General features: G+C 38.7%; 1 protein-coding gene across 1 annotated transcript in view; it reads right to left on the bottom strand.

Moving 5' to 3' along the window:
- GPC6 (glypican 6) overlaps nucleotides 1–23,833 on the bottom strand; it is a 1,060,085-nt gene that overhangs the window by 101,661 nt on the left and 934,591 nt on the right. Inside the window, exon 5 of the mRNA XM_068526698.1 lies at nucleotides 5,838–5,968. Coding sequence (XP_068382799.1) covers nucleotides 5,838–5,968 — 131 coding nt within the window. The remainder of the gene's footprint in view (nucleotides 1–5,837; nucleotides 5,969–23,833) is intronic.

Genomic DNA, 23,833 nt, shown 5'->3' with positions numbered 1-23,833 from the left:
ATTTAATAAGTCTCCTTTCTTAATTTAGATTATATCTGACAAACCAATCTTTTCCTGGATTAGGTTTGAAATTATTCCTAATACAGTTAAATTATATATAGTGAGATCAGTTTCATCTTCCCTGATAGGATAGAAAGGAGATTATCAACACATCTGAAATTCACAGGCAGAGAGACTCAGCAAGTTTAGTTCTCCTTTCCTTTGGAGAATTTTCTCAAACCTGCAAAGTTCAGAACTCCTTTGATTTGGGTGGTTAACAGAAGTGGTGGGATAATGAGGACCCTTTCCTGTCATTGATGAAGATTGTGAACTTGGTGAACGTAATAAGCATTGGTTGGGGCTTGAAGAATGAACAACTTGTGTTTCTCTTCAGTAGGTTTCCCTACTGATGAGAAACACTCAACATTAGTACCATCATCAGTAGCAGGTTTCAAGCAACAGTCTTCCCTTAGATGGCTGGTTCCTCCAATGCTGCAGTACATCTGGTCCTGGTGGGGAGATACATACTGAGGAAACAGTGGCTTGCTGGGAAAATCTTTTTCTTTGGATCAGACAGTTCTGGGCTGCAATCCCAGCTCTGCCACTTCTTGGTTGCCTGACTGCAGACAAGCAACTTAATCTCTCTAAATTTAACATTCTTTACTTATAAAATGAGGAAATGAATGCTTTACAAGATTGCAGTAGGATTTGAAATAAATATATAAGGCACCTAAAAAGAGACTGACGCTTGGGCAGAGAATCTGTTTTGTCCTCTACTATATTCCTTGTGCCTGGTACATGAAGGGTATTTACTGAATGAAATATAGTAGGTACTCAACCAATGGTAACCATGATGATTGTCATTGTTACTAAGTGATTATTTGTGCAAAAAGAAACCAAGAAAAATTTTAATATGTTATTGTCCCTAGTCTTAAAAATATGTATATAAATAATATTATATGTTAATATAATGATATATGTTATAAATTACATAATATATATAATATTATACAAAGGACATACAAATCAAGAGTTTGAAATAAATGCCATAATGTTATTACCAAAATATTGTAACTTGATTATACAACTTGGAATAGCCAATGTATTTTTTGAAAGGAATATCCGTGTGCCTTACCCTCAAACAGCTTAGCTGTGGGCTAAATGGGAAAGGAAAAAGGATGTGACTCTACCTATAAAAACAGATCTAAAATTTGAGCCTGAACACACATGATGAGAATAGATCTCTTCATTATCTGCAATCTCTCTAATTCAGGATCTCACTGATTAGGTACAAAAAACTAGCTGTTCCTACACCTGAAACTTACATAATATTGTACATCAACTATACCTCAATAAAAAAAATGAGCTGTTCCCTCCTGTAGATATGATGAGGACTACTGCATTAGAGGAGGGGAATTTCGTATCTGAAACTGATGTGCTCCTCTCTGCCTTCAGATAAAAGAAGGGAGAGAAAAGTAGACTTTTATATTTTATACTATTAAAGCTCTAGGAAAGGTTGGAAGCAATGAATGATGAGGCTAATAAGAGAAATATTTCATTAGCATTTAGCATGGTGGGAAGTACTGGGTATAGTTGTAAAGGGAATCAGAGAGAAAGACAGACAACTTGAATTCTGGCTTTGCCGCCTCTGTTTCCTTACCATCTCAGGCAGGTTTTTACTGAAGGCTATTGAAATTTTTCTCTCTCTCTTTTTTTGCTTTTTATTTTTTTATTTTTTAACATCTTTATTGGAGTATAATTGCTTTACAATGGTGTGTTAGTTTCTGCTGCATGACAAAGTGAATCAGCTATGCATATACATATATCCCCATATCTCCTCCCTCTTGCCTCTCCCTCCCGCCCTCCCTATTCTCTTAATACTTGATCTATTCAGTGAATGTTTACTAAATCCCACCCTTGTGTGGGATTGGCTCTGTAGGCACCTGCATGATTAAGATGCAGAGATGAGCAACGTGGGATCTGGAATCAGACACTCCTGTGTGTACTCCTTCACACACTATGAGACCTTTGTAAGCTCCTTAACTTTTCTAAGGCTTAGTTTCTATATTTGGAAGATAAGGGGGAAGATCCGTCTCATCACAAGCACCGTTATAAATATTACATAATATAAACCATGTGAAGCACAGTACAGTCCTGGCAGTAAGCGTTCAACCCATATGAGCTGGTAGTTATAAACACTGCTGCTTTTCTCAATGAGCCTCTGGGAATGACTTCCATCAGGAACTGCTGTAATAAGGTAAATGATTTTCCAAGGAGAAGTTGCCAATCGTATCCTGGAGTAAAAAGTCATTTTAAGTTGTGAGCTTTACAACCCTCAGGGTGTCTGGCCCCCCAGTTAGGGAATAGCTTCTGGACTCACAGGAAGCTCTGCTATCAGAAATTAACAAAGTCGCTGGTTATGCGAATGCTCGAGGCAAAATCTGGAAATACAGAATTTCAAATTTGATAAGACTGTTTATCAACAATGACTGACGGTTCCTTGGCAAAAGGAAAAATTCAACCATCCAGTTCTTAGCTAGAATGTAGATTTTAGACTTTAGTTCATGCATAATTTCATGGATGTGGCTTATGTGGAAAATGAAACTACATGTTTCCAAATTCCATTCCCTTGAAGAAATAAAACCTCTTTCAGAACATGTCCATTCCATCAGCAGATCCTGTTGGTGTTTCCTGCTAAATTTATCCAAATTTCAACCCCCTAATTAACCACCTCTGCACCATACTAAAGGCTGGCTTTGGTCCTTTCTCCATACTGTCCCCTAGATGAGACCCTGTCTTCCATCCCTCTTTCCTACAGAGCTTAGCTGCCCTCCTCTCTCTCCCCTCCCTAAACTCACTCCATCTCCTTCTCTCTAGGTCAAGACTACCAAATACATTTTTTTTTTTTTTTTTGGTTTCTAGCTTAGTTGAGATTTTTGGTACTACTGTTTTATGATCCTCCAGACTGTATCCTCTCATGAGTGTACTCTTACATGCCCTACATTATTTCTATTATTTATTTATTTTTTCCACGCTTCATGGCTTGTGAGATCTCAGCTCCCTGACCAGGGATTGAACCTGGGCCATGGCAGTGAAAGCGCCAAGTCCTAACCACTGGTCCGCCAGGGAATTTCCCATTATTTCTATTCTTGATTTAGATATTTCTTACAACGAAAGGTGTCTTTTTCAAAGTGCATGCCTTATTAACAGCCATAATATTATAATGTGGTTGGACAACTTCCATAAAAATGTCTCATCCGCATTCTGGTATGAAAGAGAGTCCATCTGACCTCTTAGAGAATTTTTAATAGAAAAAGTTGACTTGAACACATATGCACACATACCAATGGAAAGCTCTGCTTCTAAGGAGTGTGTGATGGGTCTCAAACCACAGACACTTTTGTGTTTTCATGCCCTCTTCTCTAGGGCTGTTTTGAACATCAGTTACCATCGAGCCTGGTTACTCAAGCACTGCTGGGATATTTGGCCTCTCAAAACAACATTAATTGGTTTCTAGGCAATAGATTTGAGAGGGATAGATAATTGCTTTTCTTTCACGGGAAAGAAAGAAAATGGCTTTTCATGCAACTCCCAAATGTGCTATTTCCCCAATAGGTGATGGCACCTTGGAGCATCCTTCTTTACACAGGCTAACCCAAGCTCACTAAAACCCGAAACCAGGCCTATGAAACTCTCAGCCCTTCTGTCTCCCAAGGAGAGAGAGAAAGGGGCCCAGGCCAGATTCTTTCTTACCCTACTTTCAGCCCAAAGCTAGTTTGATTCACACTCAGCCAAGGAGACCTAGCCAGATTCCATGGATTTCTTTCTGCTCTGCAATTCCTCCCTACCACCTGTCTCCTTCTCTTTGATTATATTTGAAATCTTTTCCACAAAGGATTTTAAAAATTGAAGAAAGCTAAACATGTAACTCTTTGCCTGACACATTTTTGTGTGAATGACTTTCAATTAAAATGCAATCACTCCGTCATCAGGTTGAAAGGACTGATGCAGATTTGGTTAGTGTTTCAGGACAGGGAGACTGGTGAAAAGAACAGAAGGGCACTGTGCAGTCATCAGTGTGGATAAAAGGGGCGATGAAGGAAAAGGCCAGAGAATCACTGCAAACTTCTAAACTTTGCTTAAGGAAGGTCCTATTTATTCTCAGCTGGGTGGGGACAAATAAAAATTGTGCATGTCCATGTCCTGGATGTTGTGAATAGAGCTGCAGTGAACATTGGGGTGCATGTGTCTTTTTGAATTATGGTTTTCTCCGGATATATGCCCAGGAATGGAATTGCTGGATCATACGGTAACTCTATTTTTTAGTTCTTTAAGGCACCTGCATACTGTTGTCCATAGTGGCTATACCAGGTTACATCCCCCACCAACAGTGTAGGAGGGTTCCCTTTTCTCCACACCCTCTCCAGCATCTATTGTTTGTAGATTTTTTGATGATGGCCATTCTGACCGGTGTGAGGTGATACCTCATTGTAGTTTTGATTTGCATTTCTCTAATAATTAGTGATGTTGAGCATCTTTTCATGTGCTTTTTAGCCATCTGTATGTCTTCTTTGGAGAAATGTCTATTTAGATCTTCCACCTATTTTTTGATTGGTTTGTTTTTAGATATTGAGCTGCCTGAGCAGTTTGTATATTTTGGAGATTAATCCCTTGTCGGTCACATTGTTTGCAAATATTCTCTCCCATTCTGAGGACATGGAAGCAACCTAAATGTTCATCAACAGAGGAATGGATGAAGAAGATGTGGTACATATATACAATGGAATATTACTCAACCATCAAAAAGAATTAAATAATGCCATTTGCAGCAACATGGGTGGATGTAGAGATTGTCATGCTGAGTGAAGTCGTCGGACAGAGAAAGACAAATATCATACGATATCACTTATATGTGGAATCTAATAAAAGGGTACAAATGAACTTACCTACAAAACAGAAACAGAGTTACAGATGTAGAAAACAAACTTATGGTTACCAGGGGGTAAGGGTGGGAGGGATAAACTGGAAGATTGGGATGGACATATACACACTACTACATATAAAATAGATAACTAATAAGAACCTACTGTATAGCATAGGGAACTCTACTCAATACTTGGTAATGGCTTATATGGGAAAAGTATTTTAAAAAGAGTGTATATATGTATATGTATAACTGATTCACTTTGCTGTACACCTGAAACTAATATAACATTGTAAATCAACTATACTCCAATAAAAATTTTTAAAAATTAAAAAAAATTGTACTCCTGATATTTGTGTTCTGCAGCTGCAAACCCAGATTCTCCATCTCTTTTGATTTATAAAAATATACTATTTTTAAAAAATGTGTGTTTGACTTCATACAAAGGGGTGTTTTCCTCTGAAGGTTCATTAATGAGGGTTACATTATAGTCTTAAAAAAGGAAGTCAGATGGAATGTTTAAAAATTTACAAGCAAACATAGAGAACATTTGCCTGGTTTGTGCAGCTGAAGACATAATTAGAAGTTCCTAGAGAGAGACAACAGGGTGCGGGTGTGCAGAAATTTCAACCATTAAAAAGAAAATTCCCCCCAAATTGCTCACAAGTGTGAGGGATTAGTCAATATACTTGGGGCTCTCCAAAACTTTTTAGCAGACAATAATTTCTTCATGATTAACTGCAAACTAAAAGCTTGCTTCCTTTCTCAATGCCATTTTGTTAGACAGTTATAATGAACTAGCAAATTTGTCACGGGACAGGAAAAGCTCACGGACAACGTATTAGAATTTATAATCCTGGCCGACATATCCAGTTACTTCAGTTTTAGATTACTGCACTTTCTTTATTAGCAGACAAATGACTAAGGCAAATACCTTTGCAGACACCTGCATGCTGTTCTCTTGCATGTTCATGATGGCTTCAGAGATCTTGACGTCTATTGGGTCCATGACCGACTCAATGTTGAATGGTCCTTCCAGCCGCTCTGCCACCAAAAGCATTGCATCTGTTAAAACACAGGAACATGATTTATTTGAGAACTGGGAACCCCAGCTTCTAACCTGCGTTTAAACATTTCCCACATGACCGGCTGAAAAATGACCACTCATTCAAATTTTGTATTTGCTTTTATATAGTTCAAAATGGAATTGATGACTCAGTCTTACAGGAGTATTTTATTTTATTTCATTTGAAGGCTTAAAATTATTTTACATATATAGAACCAGGCCTGAAAATGAGAAAATAAGTTCAAATTAAGAGAGTTGAATATACCTAACTCTTTCAAGTGAAGTTAAAGAAAAATCAGGTCAGGTTCAAAAGTGGAGTTAACCTCTTTTCTTCTGGAGTATGGAGAAAACTGAGAATATTGAAGACGTGTAAATGTGAGAGTTTGGGGGACGCGCTATCGTCAAGACCCAACTTAAGCATATCTGCGTGTATGAAGCATTTCTGGATTTCCCAAGAAGGACAGACCTGTCCCTGCTTGGTGCTGCCACTCTACCTAGCATGCCCTTCTGTTTTTAACACTTTGACACGCTCTGGGAATAGAGAAACTTCTCTTACTTGGTTTTGCATGTTCAAGGCTTATTATGGTGCCTATCGCATTGTAAGCTTTCAAGAAATGTCTATGAAATTATATTGAACTGAACTGAACTAAAGTACTGCTTGGGAAGCTTTAGTTTTCTGGAGAAGATGCTAATAGTGATATGGAGGTAAGAGCTGTGAATTAGGGGTGAGTTGCGCTGGGTTCCCAACCCTGCCACTAAGCAGCTGGATGGCTGTTGGAAAAACCTCTGAGCTTACTGGGCCAAAGATTAGAGAGGTGCATAAAAGGGACCTGGGATGAGGAGTCTCCCGGCGTCTACGGTGAGTGGCATAAGAGGCAATATGCCCATTCCTTTGCAAACTGGCCCAGTTTTGTTCTTAACATCCAGGGCATAGTTTGGTAACTTGTCTCCACCAGGACTGACAACTAGAACTTTCTGTGATGATGAAAATGTGGCTATTGAAACTTGAAATGTGGCTAATGTGATTGAAGAATTAAATGGTTAATAAAGTAATTTCCCTTTAACTAATCTAAATATAATTAAAAATATCCCCTTGGGACCAGTGGCTACCATATTAGATGGGGCAGCCTAGACTTTTAACATGTAGACACAATAGCCCTCACATTTTTCAATTGTTAAAGCTCTTGGGAGCCAATCTTAAAACGCTGTCCCTTTTCCAAATAATACATGTTTATTATCAGACACTTAGAAAATACAGAAAAGAAAAATGAAGGAGAGAAATACACCCACAATCCCACTTCCCAGAATAACACTATAAACAGTTTGGTATATGCCCTGTGTTTTTTTTTTTTCCTCTGAGCGTGAATATTTTAAGCATGCAACTGAAAATATACCATACAGATATCATATAATCCGCTTTCTAAATGTAATATATTATTAATGTAACATGCTGTTTATAGCAGCTGCTTTTTAGTATTAGTGTGAGGAAACCAAATTTTATTTTTATTACATATCCTACCATGCTCAACCAAAGGCCACCATCAAAAATTTTTCAGGGTTATAAGTAGTTATGAATTAGGCAAGTGAGAAACCTTTTAAGATAGATGAATTTTTATAAGACGGTGTTGTCTGGGAAGCAGAGTCACATTTTTAAAGAACATCAGGCTTTGTGAACATCAGCTTTTATACTATCAACTGGCTTTCTCAGCCAGACCTCATAACTGGGTCTTTGATCTCCTCCCTATGGAATGAACGAGACTAAAAGCATCCAGGGCAGCACTTGAGTGTCAGGGAGGTCCCGCTATCCCACCCCCATCCACTGTACTCGGTCCCATATTTTTCTCATGGACACAAGTCACATGAAGAACTTAAGTGTGAACAAGGACTCATAAAAAAACTCTAACAACAAATTTGCTGATTTTTCCCTTAATGCAGATCTATCTGTGTATGCCACATCAGGATCTTATAACAAAAGTAGTAATTTCTCTAGATCTTAACGACCTAATTATCTGGCAATATGGACAGAGGATGCACCTTGTTTGGTTGTGGTATTTTGATATTAAAGATGTTTTCTCCTTTAAGGTTTTAAAAGGTGGCCTGAGAGCTGTGCTGTTTCTTTTATATCTTTATATCTATGTTGTGTATTTATAAAAAATAATCCCCTTTACTGTTAGACTTTCCAACAGGCTTTTTGATGAAGATTAATTATGATGAATGAGCAAGTTTCTCTAGACGGGTGTATTCTGCTAGAAGAACAAGGAATCTTTGTACAGGAAAAAGAATTGGTCCTATGGAGTTATCCAACAAATGCAGTTAAAGGAACTGATAACTATTGGATACTTAATTGTGTGTTTTAGACAAGTATTTGCATAAATCATTATACAAACAGTACTGGTCTATCACAGTATATTTATCCAACACGAATGGGTTGAGTTGCGGTAGTAATAACATTAGCTCTACCGGAAGTCTGTAGGCAGTAGTGCTCTGGGCAAAAAGGACGAGTTTTGGGTTGGTTCAGAAGGACTCAGCAAACTGTCACAGTTGGAAATGATGGGGTCTAAAATATCTCTGAGAAGCTTCTCTTGTTTAAATTAAAGCAGTCCCTTCTCTACCAGACATTCCTTTCAATAAGTAACGCAAAAAGCTGTTTGATTCGTATCCTAAAGTCAAGAAATTTCTCTTTGGTGATTTCAATCTTTTGGTTCCCTGTTCCTCTCCCACCACAGAGCTCACCTTTTAGCTTCTGGGGTCTGCAAACTCAGCTCTTCTTTTTTGACTCCAACCATGAAAAGGGTGACCCTCTCCCAAGCAGTTGCCTGCTTGGCCTTGGAAAATGGCCATCCTACTGATGATCTTGTATATTAAACATGTAATCAAATGGCCACATTTGCTCAAATTGGTTGGCCCTGAATTTCCATTCTTTATCTCAATTCATTTGCTTTGTTATACAAACTAATTTAAGGTGATACATTTTTAGATGTAGATATATGTATTTATTTTTATTTTAATTTAGATCACCAGTCGGAATATGCTACCTTAAGCTATCTGGTTTAGTTTTTAAAAAATACGCTAAAAAATCACTTTAATAAGTAAAATTAGAGTCTCCTTTGAAGACTCAAAGGCCAATATAGATTGGCTCAAAACCTCAGAACCATCGTTAAGAGTAGTAATGTGCATGCAGTTAACGATACTGTATTGTATACTTAAACATTTGTTAAGAGGGTGGATTTCATGTTATGTGCTTTTTACCACACACACACACACATACACACACACACACACACACAAAGAATAGCAATGACTTTGTGCTGATCAACTACAGAAGTTCTTCTTAATCAATCAAACTACCTGTTGATAAATCATTAACTAGTATAAATGTACCCCAATATATTGAAGCTCTATATTGCTTTTATAAAGAAATACATGCATTCTTCTAATTCCTGGAAAAGCTCAGATAAAACTGTGTGGGAAGCATTTGGATAAAATCACATGTATGCACTGATTATAGTCATACCCAAGTTGTTGGTTAGAATGAGAGGAAGGCTGGCAGAGGGACGTAAATAGTGGTTTTCTGGGCTCATATTTTTCTACCTCAAAGTTTTTTTGTGAAAATAAGTTAATTGATAGAAGGCCAGATAAACCTACACAAATAACTGGTATATCGACGACCATAAGTAGAAAAAAAATACATGTCTTCTTATAATATAATCATCCCTCCCCTCAATTGAGTCCTCTGTTCCATTGTTCTAAATGTACATGACTGGATTCCCCAGGGTCACAAAAAGAAAAGCAGCTTTTCAGAAAATTCCTCTAATATTTTGCATTTCCACTCTAAAGGGTCCTGCTCACAGCAGCTGCCTTTAGGAGTCTAGTTTAGACACATTACAAGGTGAGAAAGTGGCAGTGGAAGGCCAGAGTCCTCAGCCCTGGGACTTGGAACAGGCCAGCAAGCGGACGGTGGCTCTTCCTCGGGCCCCAGACCCCAGATGGCGAGAGGGTGTGCATGGTCCATCCGTGTCCACTGAGCAGCCAAGCACATCCTTGCTTGGCCAGTTTGCCTCCCACCTGCTGGGCAAGTCTGTCACCGGTCAAGCTCCCCGGGTGTCAGGAGAACATTTTCTCTCCTTTGGGGCTGGGGGAAGCCATGCCTCTCTCTCCTTCCAAAGCAAAGAGAACACAGAATACTTTTATGACACCAAGCCGGTAGTTAGTAAGTTTCTCTGAAACCAATTAAGTCACAACATGGCCATAAGTTCCTCCAGAGGCTGCCATCCTGCGCTATCTTAATTATCTTCGTGCCATTTACATTTTGAAACATTTGGAACTTTATTTTTAACTGTGCTCTTGGAGCTGTTATCTATTGCCAATTAAACCAGGGCAGTTCTAGTATGTCAGCTAATGATCAGCTGGTCCTTTCTCTACATATCTCCTGTGTTGTCCACGTTTTGTTTCTCTTTAAGCAAAGGACTATTGTCTTGCTCAAGCAGTATACATAACTTTTGTTTCTAAATGCAGAATGACATTTGGATGGATTAGAAGTAACTGGTATCTCAGCATGAGGTTCTGATAGACAGAGAGATGTGACGACCCTATTAGCATACCAGAGACATGTATAGCAGCTCAGCAAGAAGGTGTCCCCTCAAAGCCTGCAGGTAAAGCTACACCTCTGGGTCAAGGCATTCTGCCCACATCAGCATGCACTTTCTGGTTAGGAGTGAGGAAACCTGACTCTGGTTAGATGGACTCAGGTGCCTGGGTTTCCATTTGGGTTTGTCCACTAAATGCCTGAGAGATAATACGTGTCACTTAGGGCTTCCCTGGTGGCGCAGTGGTTGAGAATCTGCCTGCTAATGCAGGGGACACGGGTTCGAGCCCTGGTCTGGGAAGATCCCACATGCCGCGGAGCAACTAGGCCCGTGAGCCACAACTACTGAGCCTGCGCGTCTGGAGCCTGTGCTCCGCAACAAGAGAGGCCACGATAGTGAGAGGCCCGCGCACCGTGATGAAGAGTGGCCCCCGCTTGCCACAACTAGAGAAAGCCCTCGCACAGAAACGAAGACCCAACACAGCCAAAAAAAAAAAAAAATAATTAATTAATTAATTAAAAAAAAAAAGTGTCACTTAATACACAGAGGCCCATTTTCTTCATCTATTAAGTAGAGATTATGACAATCTCTACCTAATAGTGGTACATTAGGAAATCAAATGAGATGGTTCCTGTAAAGTAGTTAGCGCAATGCCTGGCATACAACAAAGGTTAGCTACTATAAGGCACTATCTCTGGGCAGTGGAAGCAGAAAGGAGATGACCGACTGGCAAGATATTTTGGTGGAAGTATTGCCAGCAATTGATGTGAGGAGTAAGGGAGTAGAAGGCACAAGGATGACTTTAAGATGTATAGCTGGTGCTCTTTTGCATGTTAAATTAATGTTTTGATAATAACTGCTTTTTGATGGATGAGTTCATTACTGAGAGATACAAAACTGTATTATTTTCTCACAATGGGTTCCTTTGCCCATTAAAGATCACTGCAAAGTCTTTGACTCACTTCCCATTGAGAGGTGGGGTTTATGTCCCATCCCCTTGAATCTGGGTGGGCTCTGTCACTGCTGTGACTAATAGCATACAGTGGAAGGGACGCTGTCAGTTTCCAGAGCAGGTAGTTAAGAGACTGCAGCTTCTACTTTCTCTCTTGTGAGACTCTACTCTGAGATCATCATGCTGGGCTGGCCACATATAGGCACTCCAGGGAACAGTCCCCGCTGGGCCCAGATTTCTGGCCACCCTTGCTGTTATAAACAAAATATTTGTGTCCTCACTGTAATTTATATGTTGAAACCTAATCCCCAAGGTATTTGGAAGTAGGGCCTTTGAGAGGTGATTAGGTCATGAGGGCTGAGCCCTCATGAATGGGATTAGTGCCCTTATCAAAGAGACCCAGAGAGCTTCCTTGTCCTTTCCATCATGTGAGGACACAGTGAGGGGATGGCAATCTGTGGATCAGGAAGCAGGCTTCACCAGACACAGAATCTGCCCTGATCTAGGACTTCCCAGCATTCAGAACTGTGAGAGGTAAATGTTTTCTGTTTAAGTCACTCAGTCTATGATACTTTTGTTGTAGCAGCTCCAATGGACTAAGACTCCTGCCACGGTGCCAGATATGTGAGTGAGGCCATTTAGACCAGCCCATCTGCCAGCTGATTACCACCTACTGACCCCAGTCATCACCACATGGGGCAGAAGAATCAGCCAGCTGAGTCTTCCCTAATTCCTGATCCACTGTACTGTGGTTTACATTATTATGGCTGTTATTTTAAGCTGCTAAATTTGGGGATAATTTATTTTGAAGCAATAGAAAACTGGAGCAGCCAAATTACCATATTTACAAAATACTCAGATATTTTTCCTATAATTTATTTGACAGGACTCAAATTATTCAGAACCCTAGTCAAATAATATTTGACAAATTTAACATTATTGATGTAACCCCTGTTTCCAACCACTGTAATCGTCAAGAAAAAATAAAACGTCGCCCTAAAGGGAATATACAAAAAGAACTGTTCTAAGCCTGCATTGTGTTTGGATACAGCGTTACAGTACACCAAATGCACAGCAGCTAGCCTCAGATTCAGATATGTTTCTCCTGGGATGCGAGCATGAGAGAGAGGGAGATAGAGAGCAGGTTTGGAAGAAGGTAAAGATCTGGATTTTTCTCTAAGTACTTGACTTTATGAAGAGCAAAGCCTCTGACACAATAAACCAGACGTTATCTCTGATTTCTGGATGGCACTGGATTAACACTATCTTGCTGCAGGGACTCCCAAAGGTTTTGTTCCTCTAGGGTATAAATATTAAGCAGGATTTCATATGATTACACATATCTTCTAAATTTATTTTTTGAAAAAAGGAGATGTAAAATCAGAAATGACATGGTTGAATGCTACTGATTTTAACCTGGAAGAGAATGATTTTCAAAATGTTTTTTAGGGGAGGCAAGAAGAGAAACACTTTTTAAAAAAATGAGACATTATTAATCTTCTTTGTAAGTAACAATAGAGTAGAAATAACTTTGGAAATTCAACTGCGGATTGGGGGTGGGGGTGGGGGGAATGGATTGAGGTGGTCAAAAGGTACAAACTTCCAGTTATATGAATGAGTCCTGGGGATGTGGTGTACAGCATGGTGACTATACTTAACAAAACTGTATTGAATACTTGAAAGTTGCTAAGAAAGTAAATCTTAAAAGTTCTCGCCACATCTAAACACACACACAGATGCTGCCTGTGCGAGGTGATGGATGTGTTAACTAACTTTGTTGTGATAATTATTTTGCTACATATCCGTGTATCAAATCACGATGTTGTACACCTTAAACTTACGCAATGTTATATGTCAATTATATCTTGATAAAGCTGGAAAAAAATGAAAATTCAATTGGAATAAGCTCAACTGAACCTAACAAATATTTGTTATGTGCCAAAGAGTGTCACTGCGTCACTATGTATTGGTGGGTGGGGTCGGCACAGAAGCAGTCCATGGTTGCCAACTTCATGACGTTTAGAATCTTTTTGAACTGACAAAGATGAAATACGTGAATATTAAAAAAAGTTTTTTCTTTCTTTGAGGGAAGTTTGAATTAAGATAATAACATGTCCTTTCAAAGTTCTCATTAAATCTTTTAAATTTGTCCTAATAATCTACTCCTTGAAAAATGAAATCTATAAGCACAATCTACTTGCTTTTATCAGAAGTCCATAGTGCCCACTTTGCTCTTCTTTAGAAGCAATGCTTACTCGTTCTTAAACCTGCAGCACCATTGTTTTAGCTTAACCAAGATATTTTTCCCACAGAGAAGCAGACAAAAGCGTTAAAAAAAAAAATCAAGCAATTTAAAAAGCACCGTGGTAAATTCATTCACTGGCACCCAGTTACTCATCAATACTACTACTACTACTACTAAAAAACCTGCTTCAGTGTTAATATGTAGGCTCTTTTATGAGCCTATCATGACATGGAAGTATTAGAAGGCTCTGCTTTGCACTGTAGCTTTCTGGTGATGGTCACACGGAGTATACATGGCCTTTGCTTTCATTCAAATCAATTAATTAAAATGGTCGTGAGATCTTGGACAGGACCGAACTTCAGGAGAGGCCTGGAAAGAGAGCCCAGGTAGGGGGACTGAGGGATACACTACAGCAGCAGGCAGATGGGACCTGAATAACCAGGAGGAAGTATAGCCTTGAGAGTAGAGAATCTGAACTTCCCTAGTCAGAAGGTCCACACCCTTTTTAGAGTCTCTTTTGTTTTTTGTTTTTTCTTATTAATGACGATTTTAATTAAAAAAACTTACAGCCCCGTAGGTCTATAACTGATGTAACACAAACTGCACATACTAAAGTGTGCAATTTAATACATTTTAACAAATGTCTTCCTCCCTGAAACCACCAAAATGACAGAGTTTAAAAAAATTTTTTTGTTTTTGATTTTTAAGGCAATTCTACAGTTAAGACGTTTTCACTTGTAGAATTTTGATTCATAAGAACAGCCAAACAGGCAGAATATGTATCCCTCTCCGGACTATACTTCTCATTCTTCACACTAAACACTCTCCGCACTTCTGGCTTTGCTGCTCTGTAATCTCTTCCCTGACGTTGCCAGCAGAGCTCTTTTAAAAATGCAAATCTGATGAGGTCACCGTCTTGCTCTAAAAGTTGCCAGTGCCTTCAGGATAAAGTCTGAAGCTCTTAGCCAGGCATAAGAAAGGCCTTTCATAAGCCGGTCTCTACCCCCTTGGCAGCTCCGCCTATGACCACCCATGGTGCCCCCCACTGAGTGCCATCAGAACTCTTTCGATGACACTGAAGTTGTCACCAAGGTCCCACATGTACCCAATCCGACTTGAAATCAATGACACACAAGTTGTTCTAAACACAGCCTGTTCTCATTTTACCTGCTCAAGAACTTCCAAAGGTTCAAGTTTAAAAAGAAACTCGTAATCAGACTCCACCCCTCCCTTCTAATTCATTTCTCACTACTCAACATGTCCTGTGGTTTCCTGCTATTACAAATAACGCCACAGTGAATATCCTTGTACATAATTCATTTAACATGAGTGCAAAGAAATTTGTTGGATAAAATCTTACAAGTCAAACTGCCGGGCCAAAGATATGGGTGTTTAAAATGTTGATGGTTAGCGCTGAAGCTTTCCCTGTAAAGGCTGTACCTGTTTACATTCCCAAGAGCAATACATGACCGCGTCTGGCTCTCTAAGGCTCAAACTTTTAGATGGCGTTAAGATCAAATGCTTGGATCTTTGCCAATCTGATAGGGTAAGAAATTGCATCCCACTGTGGTTTTAACTTGAATTTCCCTCATTATAAGTAAGGTTGAACATCCTTTAATATGTTTAAAAGGCATTACAATTGCTTTTTCTCTTCTTTTTCTTTGGTCACTTATTTTTCTGTTGGATTATTAATTGTTTCGTATTGATATAAAGGAATTTCTTAAAAAAAAATACATTAAAGATACCAGCCCTTGGGTGACATGAATTACCATTTTCCCCCAAGTTGCTGTTTATCTTTTGACTTTGTTCATGGTAGTTTTTGCTATGCAGAAGTTTTAAACTTTTTATAGTCAAATTTACCAGTCATTTGTTTAAACTTTTTTGATCTTGCATCATATTTGTATAGGCTTTCTCCTTTCCACCTCTGTGACCTAATCTATTATCAAGCATATTATCACTCACTAGCTTCCTTGTGTTCCTTGAATACAGGCCAGACTCTCTCCTGCCCCAGGGCCTTTGTACTTACTGTTTATTCCTCAGCCTCTTATTTTCTTTAGGTCTCTACCCAACGGATACTTCTCAGAAAGACCTTCTCTAACTACCCTACCATCTCCCAGTCACTCTTATCTGATTGCTTTATTCTTCATAGCACTCAATATTTGCTGAATTATTTTACGTATATTTGCTATTGTTCCTATTTTCCCCACTGTTATGTAATCCTCAAGAGGGCAGGAACTTCCTTTTTCTTGTTCACTTCTGTAGTCTCATCCCCTGGAACAATACTCAGATCCTAAGAGTTGTTAAATGAACATTTGTTAAATGAATTATTGGAACAAATTTTAAAAATCTTCCTATATTTTCTTCTATAACTCAATGAGAACTAATTTGCTCCCCTCCCGCTGCCCTAAAACTTCTCCTCTTTACTCCCCTGCCTCACACAGACCATCAAAAACGCCCACAAAACTTTATTAGTGCTGGCCAATAGGCCCTTGATGGCTTTCGATGTGTTATAAGGTAGATGAAGAGTTTCTGTGGGAATTTAGAATCTTATTGTACTTTTCTATTAGGTAGAAATAACTTTTTAGAGCTTTTCTCTTGAAATTGAAAAGTATGGCTGGTTTTCTTTCTGTCAGAGGTCATTTCTAGGTTAATCTAAAACAAAAAGTCGACATTTTTGGTTTTTCCAAACAAGGTAATTCCTGCTGTTTCTCAAGACTCCACGTTTACCATTAACTTTGAAAACAATCTCTGTGATGAATGTCATTTTTGTTTCTTCCCTGCAATTTGTCCACATTCACTAAACATCAAATTGATGATCATTTTTTTTCCTATTTTACCAACCCCATATGGCATTTAAGTACTTAAAAAAATACCTTTAAAAAAATCAGACCATGGCAGGGGTGAGGTCTAGCTAAAGAAATCATAGTACCACAGAGTGAGGTAAATAATAGAAAATGGAAGTGAACCAATTAAATGCCATTTAAAACAGTGAACAGATACCTGAATGAAAAATAAAACAGGGACAGCCACCCAGAATAAACCCAGTAACTAAAGAGCTAAATCCAAATAAAAGAGAATTTAGTGAAAATAACTGTTTACTTTGAAACCAAATCCAGGAAGAGGAGGAGAGAACAAATATACAAACTAATTTAATTCTGAAACCAGTACAAACAAAGAGGCTTATTTTGCTTCCACACTGTAAAAGAAAATGCAAATTGTGGGAGAAAAAGAATTCACTAGTAGTCCTAGCACAGTACAGAAATTAGAATCTACAGGACTCATTTTCAGACGGTTTCTTTTTAGTAGAATGATGCCTTGCATTTCATAAAAATATAATATATTAAGGTAAGCATCATCTCACTGCTATGTTATATCTTTGAGATGTCTGGTTATATCACAAGCCAGAAAGAGTGGGCCTTGTAAATCATGAATTTGATGGACATCAAAGTGTATACTACCAACCATAAGCCTTTATTTAAATTTTTATTGCTGATTCTTCATATGAATAATTTTTTATGTCATTTGTAGCTAGGAATCTTCAAATAATTCACAACAACCAATTAGTCCTCGCCTTGATGATGAGTCACAGAATTTAAGAGGTAAGGCGTTCTTAAAGATCTCTCTGAGAGAAGAAGTACATCTTTATCTTTATATCCCTAAAGTCTTCTACAGGGTTTTGGAATCTAGTGGGTTGATTTGGACCAACTGGTGTGCTTTTTAGGAAACTAGACCCAAAGAAGGAAAGCAAATCGTTCAATGTAAACAGCAGCCACTGAACCCAAAATCATTGTCCTCTCTGACTCCATCTATTACACAAGCATCGACATTGCTCAGATAGTATCAATGTGTTTACCCAATATTTTATTTACTTATTAATTTCCAAGTGCTCCGCTACTTTTAAAGAGAATATTAAAAGAGAAAACCTAGATGATAAAGATAATGCATTTCGGTCCTATGTAAGATTTTTCTTATTCCTTCTTCGCTGCAATTACCCTTCTCCCTAAACCTCCCTTAGGGGCCCTGTTCTTTCAAACTGGGTACCGTGATCCTGAACTGTCCTTGACAAGCTTATAAAAGCACACACATTCCTCCTTACTCTTTATTAACCTGCACATCACACTTGAGCTACTTTGAATCCCTCACCAGCATGGATGGTCTTCTCGGTCTCCCTGAGAGGCAGTGTGGAGGCGAGGCATGGTCATGAGCTGTGTGCCATGCATGGGAGCCTAGTAACCCCAGTCACAGGCTCTGTGATCTGGGGTAATTTATTTAACGTCTGTCATCCTTAGTGTCCTCTGTTATTACGGGGGCTCTTCCTACCTCACTGTGGGGATTAAATGCAATACTAGGCACATAGCACAGCAAATGCTTATTATTGTATTATTATTATTCTATCTTTATGGAGAGGAAGGTTCCTTTCACTTCCCAACAAAGTTAATACTGAAGGTTTGAGCTCATCATCATCCATGAAGTTGTAAACTTTTACTGAAAGAGGATAATATTTGAAAACATACATGCACCCCAATGTTCACAGCAGCACTATTTACAACAGCCAGGGCAAGGTAGCAACCTAAATGTCCATCGACAGATGGATGGATAAAGAAGATGTAGTACATATGTACAATGGAATACTACTCAGCCATAAAAAAGAATGAAATAATGCCATTTGCAGCCACATGGATGGACCTAGAGATTATCATACTAAGTGAAGTAAGTCAGACAGAGAAAGACAGATATCATATGATATTGTTTATATGTGGAATCTAAAAAAAAAAAAAGATACAAATGAATGTATTCACAAAACAGAAACAGATTCATAGACATGGAAAACAAACTTATGGTTATCAAAGGGGAAAGGGTTGGGGAGGGATACATTAGGAGTTTGGGATTAACAGGTACACACTGCTATATATACAGTAGATAAACATGAGTTGTTTGTATAATTTGGAGATTAATCCTTTGTCTATTGTTTCATTTGCAAATATTTTCTCCCATTCTGAGGGTTGTCTTTTCGTCTTGTTTATGGTTTCCTTTGCTGTGCAAAAGCTTTGAAGTGTAATTAGGTCCCATTTGTTTATTTTTGTTTTTACTTCAATTACTCTGGGAGGTGGGTCAAAAAAGATCATGCTGTGGTTTATGTCAAAGAGTGTCTTTCCTATGTTTTCCTCTAAGAGTTTTATAGTGTCTGGTCTTACATTTAGGTCTTTAATCCATTTGGAGTTTATTTTTGTGTATGGTGTTAGGGAGTGTTGTAATTTCATTCTTTTACATGTAGCTGTCTAGTTTTCCCAGCACCACTTATTGAAGAGGCTGTCTTTTCTCCATTGTAGAGGCTGTCTTTTCTCCATTGTAGGTTCTTGCCTCCTTTTTCGTAAATTAGGTGACCATATGTGCGTGGGTTTACCTCTGGGCTTTCTATCCTGTACCATTGATCTATATTTCTGTTTTTGTGCCAATACCATACTGTCTTGATTACTGTAGATTTGTAGTATAGTTTGAGCTCAGGGGGCTTGATTCCTCCAGCTCCGTTTTTCTTTCTCAAGCTTGCTTATGGTACTGATGAACCTAATGGCAGGGCAGAAATAAAGACATAGACATAGAGAATGGACTTGAGGACATGGCGGGGAGGGGGAAGCTGGGGCAAAGTGAGAGTAGCTTTGACATATATACACTACCAAATGTAAAATAGTTAGCTAGTGGGAAGCAGCAGCATAGCACAGGGAGATCAGCTCAGTGCTTTGCGATGACCTAGAGGGGTGGGATAGGGAGGGTGGGAGGGAGGCTCAAGAGGGAGGGGGTATGGGGATATATGTATGTATGCATATGGCTGATTCACTTTGTTGTACAACAGAAACTAACACAGTATTGTGAAGCAATTATACTCCAATAAAGATCTATTATAAAAAATAAAATAAATAAGCAATAAGGATGTACTATAGAGCACAGGGAACTATATTTAATATCTTGTAATAACTTATAGTGGAAAAGAGTCTGAAAAAGAATATATCTATAACTGAATGACTTTGCTGTACACCTGAAACTAACACAACATTGTAAATCAAGTATACTTCAATAAAAAAATAAAATTAAAAAAAAGGAGGACAATATCTAGTCCGACCCTTTTATTTTACAGAGAAGGTCACCGAGTTCCTGCGATATGAGGGGTCTAGGAATTTGGTGGGACACAGATGGCAGGGCTGTGACCATTGCCTGGTTCTCTGTCTTTCAACCAGCTTTCTTTTGACTCCATCATACTGCCTCCTTCTTGACAATCAGCCAATGTATCATTAAGAAACAGGACCGGTTAAAACATTTCAGGTGTCAATGAACTAAAAAAGACTAAACTTTTTGCCAGCATATTGCAGTTAAAGCAATTCTCCTATTTCTCCCTCCTTTGCCCTAAAAGTTAATAAAGCAAATCACCCCAGAGACAATTTGTTTCTGTAGTACAAGGCCTTGCAACCTACATGGAATGAATCACAAACTTCTCCCAGAACCAATAAAAAATAAATAAATGAAAAGTCAGGTGTGTTGTCAGAATTCCCTGCTGGGTCTGCACAGAGTGATTAGTGGGCAATTCAGCAAGCAATGTGAGCCCTTTTCTCCTCCTCGTCTGTGTGCTGGTATTATTAAAAAATATATATTTGTTATTATTTTGTTGCTCAGTGCCATGTGAACCAAAAGGAAAATGAAAAAAAGAGCAGTGTGTCCTGTATCATGGGTCACTGGACCCAAAGAGAAAAAGCTGGATTGTTGAAAAAAGAAGAAAAAAAACTCATATTACAAGGTGATGAGTTCATCTTTTCTTATCTCTGACACATCGTATGAAACGGTAGGATAACTTTTGTTATTTCCTTTGCCTGTACATCTTGCTTACAGTCATCTTCAAAATATACTCCATGGTGAAGATAAAGATCATTTGCCAACTAAGGAGGGAGAGAATGAAGGAGGGAGGAAAAGGGAAGGAAGAGCAGAAGAGGGGAGGGAGGGAGGGAGGGAGGGAGGGGGAGGGGGGGAGAGAGAGAGAGGACATATTACATTATAGAGAGGGAGCGAGCACTTAGCATTTCAACGGGCCCGGGCCTGGTACTGTTCTCACAACGTTTGGGCCTAGAGATTCATTTGATTTTTATGGCCTACCGCAGTGGGAACTATTATTATCTCCTTTAATGGCTGTGGACCAAGACACTAGAGGTAGAAGAGCCTGCCCAGGGTCTCAGCTTGTGGATAGTTAAGGCAGGTCCTGTTTGGAGTAAGGTCAGAACTAACATCTGTGAATCCCTTGAACTTGTCAATCTAGCCAAGGGCAGCTGCTTGAGTCTCAGGTCAGTGGCCTGAGCGCGTGTGTGCACGTGTGTGTGAGGTTAACAGGAGGGAGGTGGGAGAATCATTGTCAGCTCCAGGGCATAAGAGTTGCATTTCTCTGGCCTTGCTCCTTCACGAGGCTACTTCAAACAAACAAGTGACCTTGGGAACTTCAGGCAGCGGCCCTCATATTGCAAGCTGTGGGCCACAGTTTCTCTTCCTGAGACTTCTCTTAGTGTTTAGGCTTTTCCAGAACTTACCAGTAAAAGTAATCTTGTTGGTTATGAGAGTGCAGTGGTATAGTCTGTCCTTAGAACAGGCGTATGACTGGGGAAGGAATATTGGACCCCAGGCATAAAATTAAAGGTAACTTCATTGAGTTGGTTTTCAGAAAGCTGTAACTATTTTCTTATTAGATTTCTCTTTATGCTGAAGAATACAGTAGCTGAGTTGGAAGGAAAGATTTTAGGCAAGTTATTTCCTTTTCTTTTTTTTATCATAAATCTACTTTCTAGGCCCAACTCTCTCTGTAACCAGGACATGGACATCTAACTGCTCATTGGAAATTTCTACTGAGTGTCTATGTGTGTTTGTTTTACAAAATTTGGAAAATACAAAACAATAACAACAAAAAGAAGACAATAACAATCATCTACAATTTACCAAGATCGATATCATCATGAATAATATTTTGTGGTATTTCCTTGCAGGTGTTAATTCTAATATGCATAACATTAGGGTCACACTATATATGTGGTGTTTACCCTTTACTTTCAATTCAATAGCATATACTTAGGTATCCCCTCATTCTTCTATGAAAACATCCTTTTTATTGGCTGCATGATATTTCATATATTCAACGCACTCTAGTTTCTGTAACCATTCTTGTATATAATTGGCTTTATAAGTTCTTACCAGATTTTTCATTATTGTAAAATAAATATAGTTTCTATCTCTGATTTGTCCCTATATCTGATTATCAACTTAAGATAGATTTCAAGTTGTCCTTTATTTAAGAATCAAGTATAATGAGCATATATTTTTTATTAATAAAATTTTTCAAACTTTAGGACAGAGAAGTAGTCTTAATATAGAGAGATAAATTAAGGCAAGAGAATATAGCTCCGGTTCCACAATTTAATAAAACTCCTATATTTAAAAAGCAGACATTTAAGCAGACATTTATTTTTAAGTGTAAATTTATAGAGTTAAGAAAAGTTTTCTCATGCAATTGCAAAGGGTTTTTAATGCATCAAAAGGAGACACAGTTTCTACTACTGCCTTCACCACAACCTAAGCGTGTGACACTGAGCTCCCTAGTTCCCGTGTGTAAAGTTAAATCTTTGGGTTTGTAGATGACTTACGGGCATTCTGGCTCCAAAGCCATAAGGATCTATAGCTCTTGACCATCCAGGAGGGAATGTGCTGAAGCCCCTGGGATCACCCAGGGCAAGCACACGGGCAGTTGACAGATAAACCAAAGAATAAGTGGGTGGACCTTCAGAAAGTGGAAGGAATGGAGAGGTGTGTGCCTGTCACAAATATAGTTGGCTTTCAATTTTACCTCCATTCTCAAGGCCATATCCTTTCAAAATAACGTTAAAGAAAAGAAAAATGGGTGTAAAAAGGTAGGATTTTAAAGAACCAATAGGAATATGTCAATGAGTCTTGAGAAACCGTTCACAGGAACATGGGTCAGAGGCTCCACATCCATGCTGAAACTACAAGGCCATGGAAGCAGGACTTTGAGACATGGGGGCAGTATTCTCAAGCTGTGCAATGATTGTGTTAGATGATCAAGGACATTTTGAGTAGATGACAACGAAAGATCTAGGTATGGATATATAAAGGATCATCAGACAGCCATTTAAGGCAAACATGTAGCTCCTTTGTAGAAGGACCACCAGTTAGCACTCACTTCCTACAGACCTGCAGGGAAGCGGTGAATGCAGCATCCCACTTAATTCTCCTGACTCTAAGAGGTAGGTGCTGTCTTTAGCACCATTTTAAAGAAAGTGAATCAAGCTTAGTGAAGCCAGAGGTTCCATATTGAGAATGAAGCTGGATGCTGACCCAGATCCATGAGCTCCAAATTCTAAGCTTCCTTTACCATCTCTGCTTCGAAACATTAAAAGAGATTTTAAAATATCCATGTTCATAAGGCGATGTGAAAGGCCCAGAACCATTTGTAGAATTAATCAAAACATTACAATAAGAGGCACAAAATTTGAAAGATGCTCCTGAGTCAGGTAAGTCTTTTTATCTTGGTCAAAGAAAACATCCATCGTCAAAGGCCTTGATGTTTTCCTGGAAAATCTCCTCTTATTTTGTTTAAGTATCTATGTAAGGTTTTAAGATAAATGGACAGAGAAAATGTTGACTCGCTTATGATAGAAACAGAAAAGAAAATTAGAATGTGTATCTACCATTTGATGATGAGGTCAACAGTCCAAAAGTGGATTGGCAGTGCCTGCCCACTTGTGTCCTCACCTGGGTCCCAGAGACATGTGCTGAGTTATTTCTCCTAATACACCTGAATTAACCTTAAGTCACCTTTGGGTATTTAGAGATCAATAATATGACTGTTTTTTAAAGCAAACATGTATCTTGAAAGCAGGCTAAGAGATTTTCCTAAGAAAGAGAAACATAATTTTGAGGCTACTAAAAGACAGGGAATGGGACTGATTTTAAAGAAAAAACAAGGTGATGTATGCTAGAAACCAATGGGTGATATATCTATGCATATTCAGTGTGTTGCTTGCTATGCTTTTCAAAA

The sequence above is a fragment of the Eschrichtius robustus genome, chromosome 18, assembly GCF_028021215.1.
Source record: "Eschrichtius robustus isolate mEscRob2 chromosome 18, mEscRob2.pri, whole genome shotgun sequence".
NCBI classification, from domain to species: domain Eukaryota; kingdom Metazoa; phylum Chordata; class Mammalia; order Artiodactyla; family Eschrichtiidae; genus Eschrichtius; species Eschrichtius robustus.
Note: the sequence above shows the minus strand (reverse complement) of the source record. Positions and strands in the feature narration are given on the sequence as shown.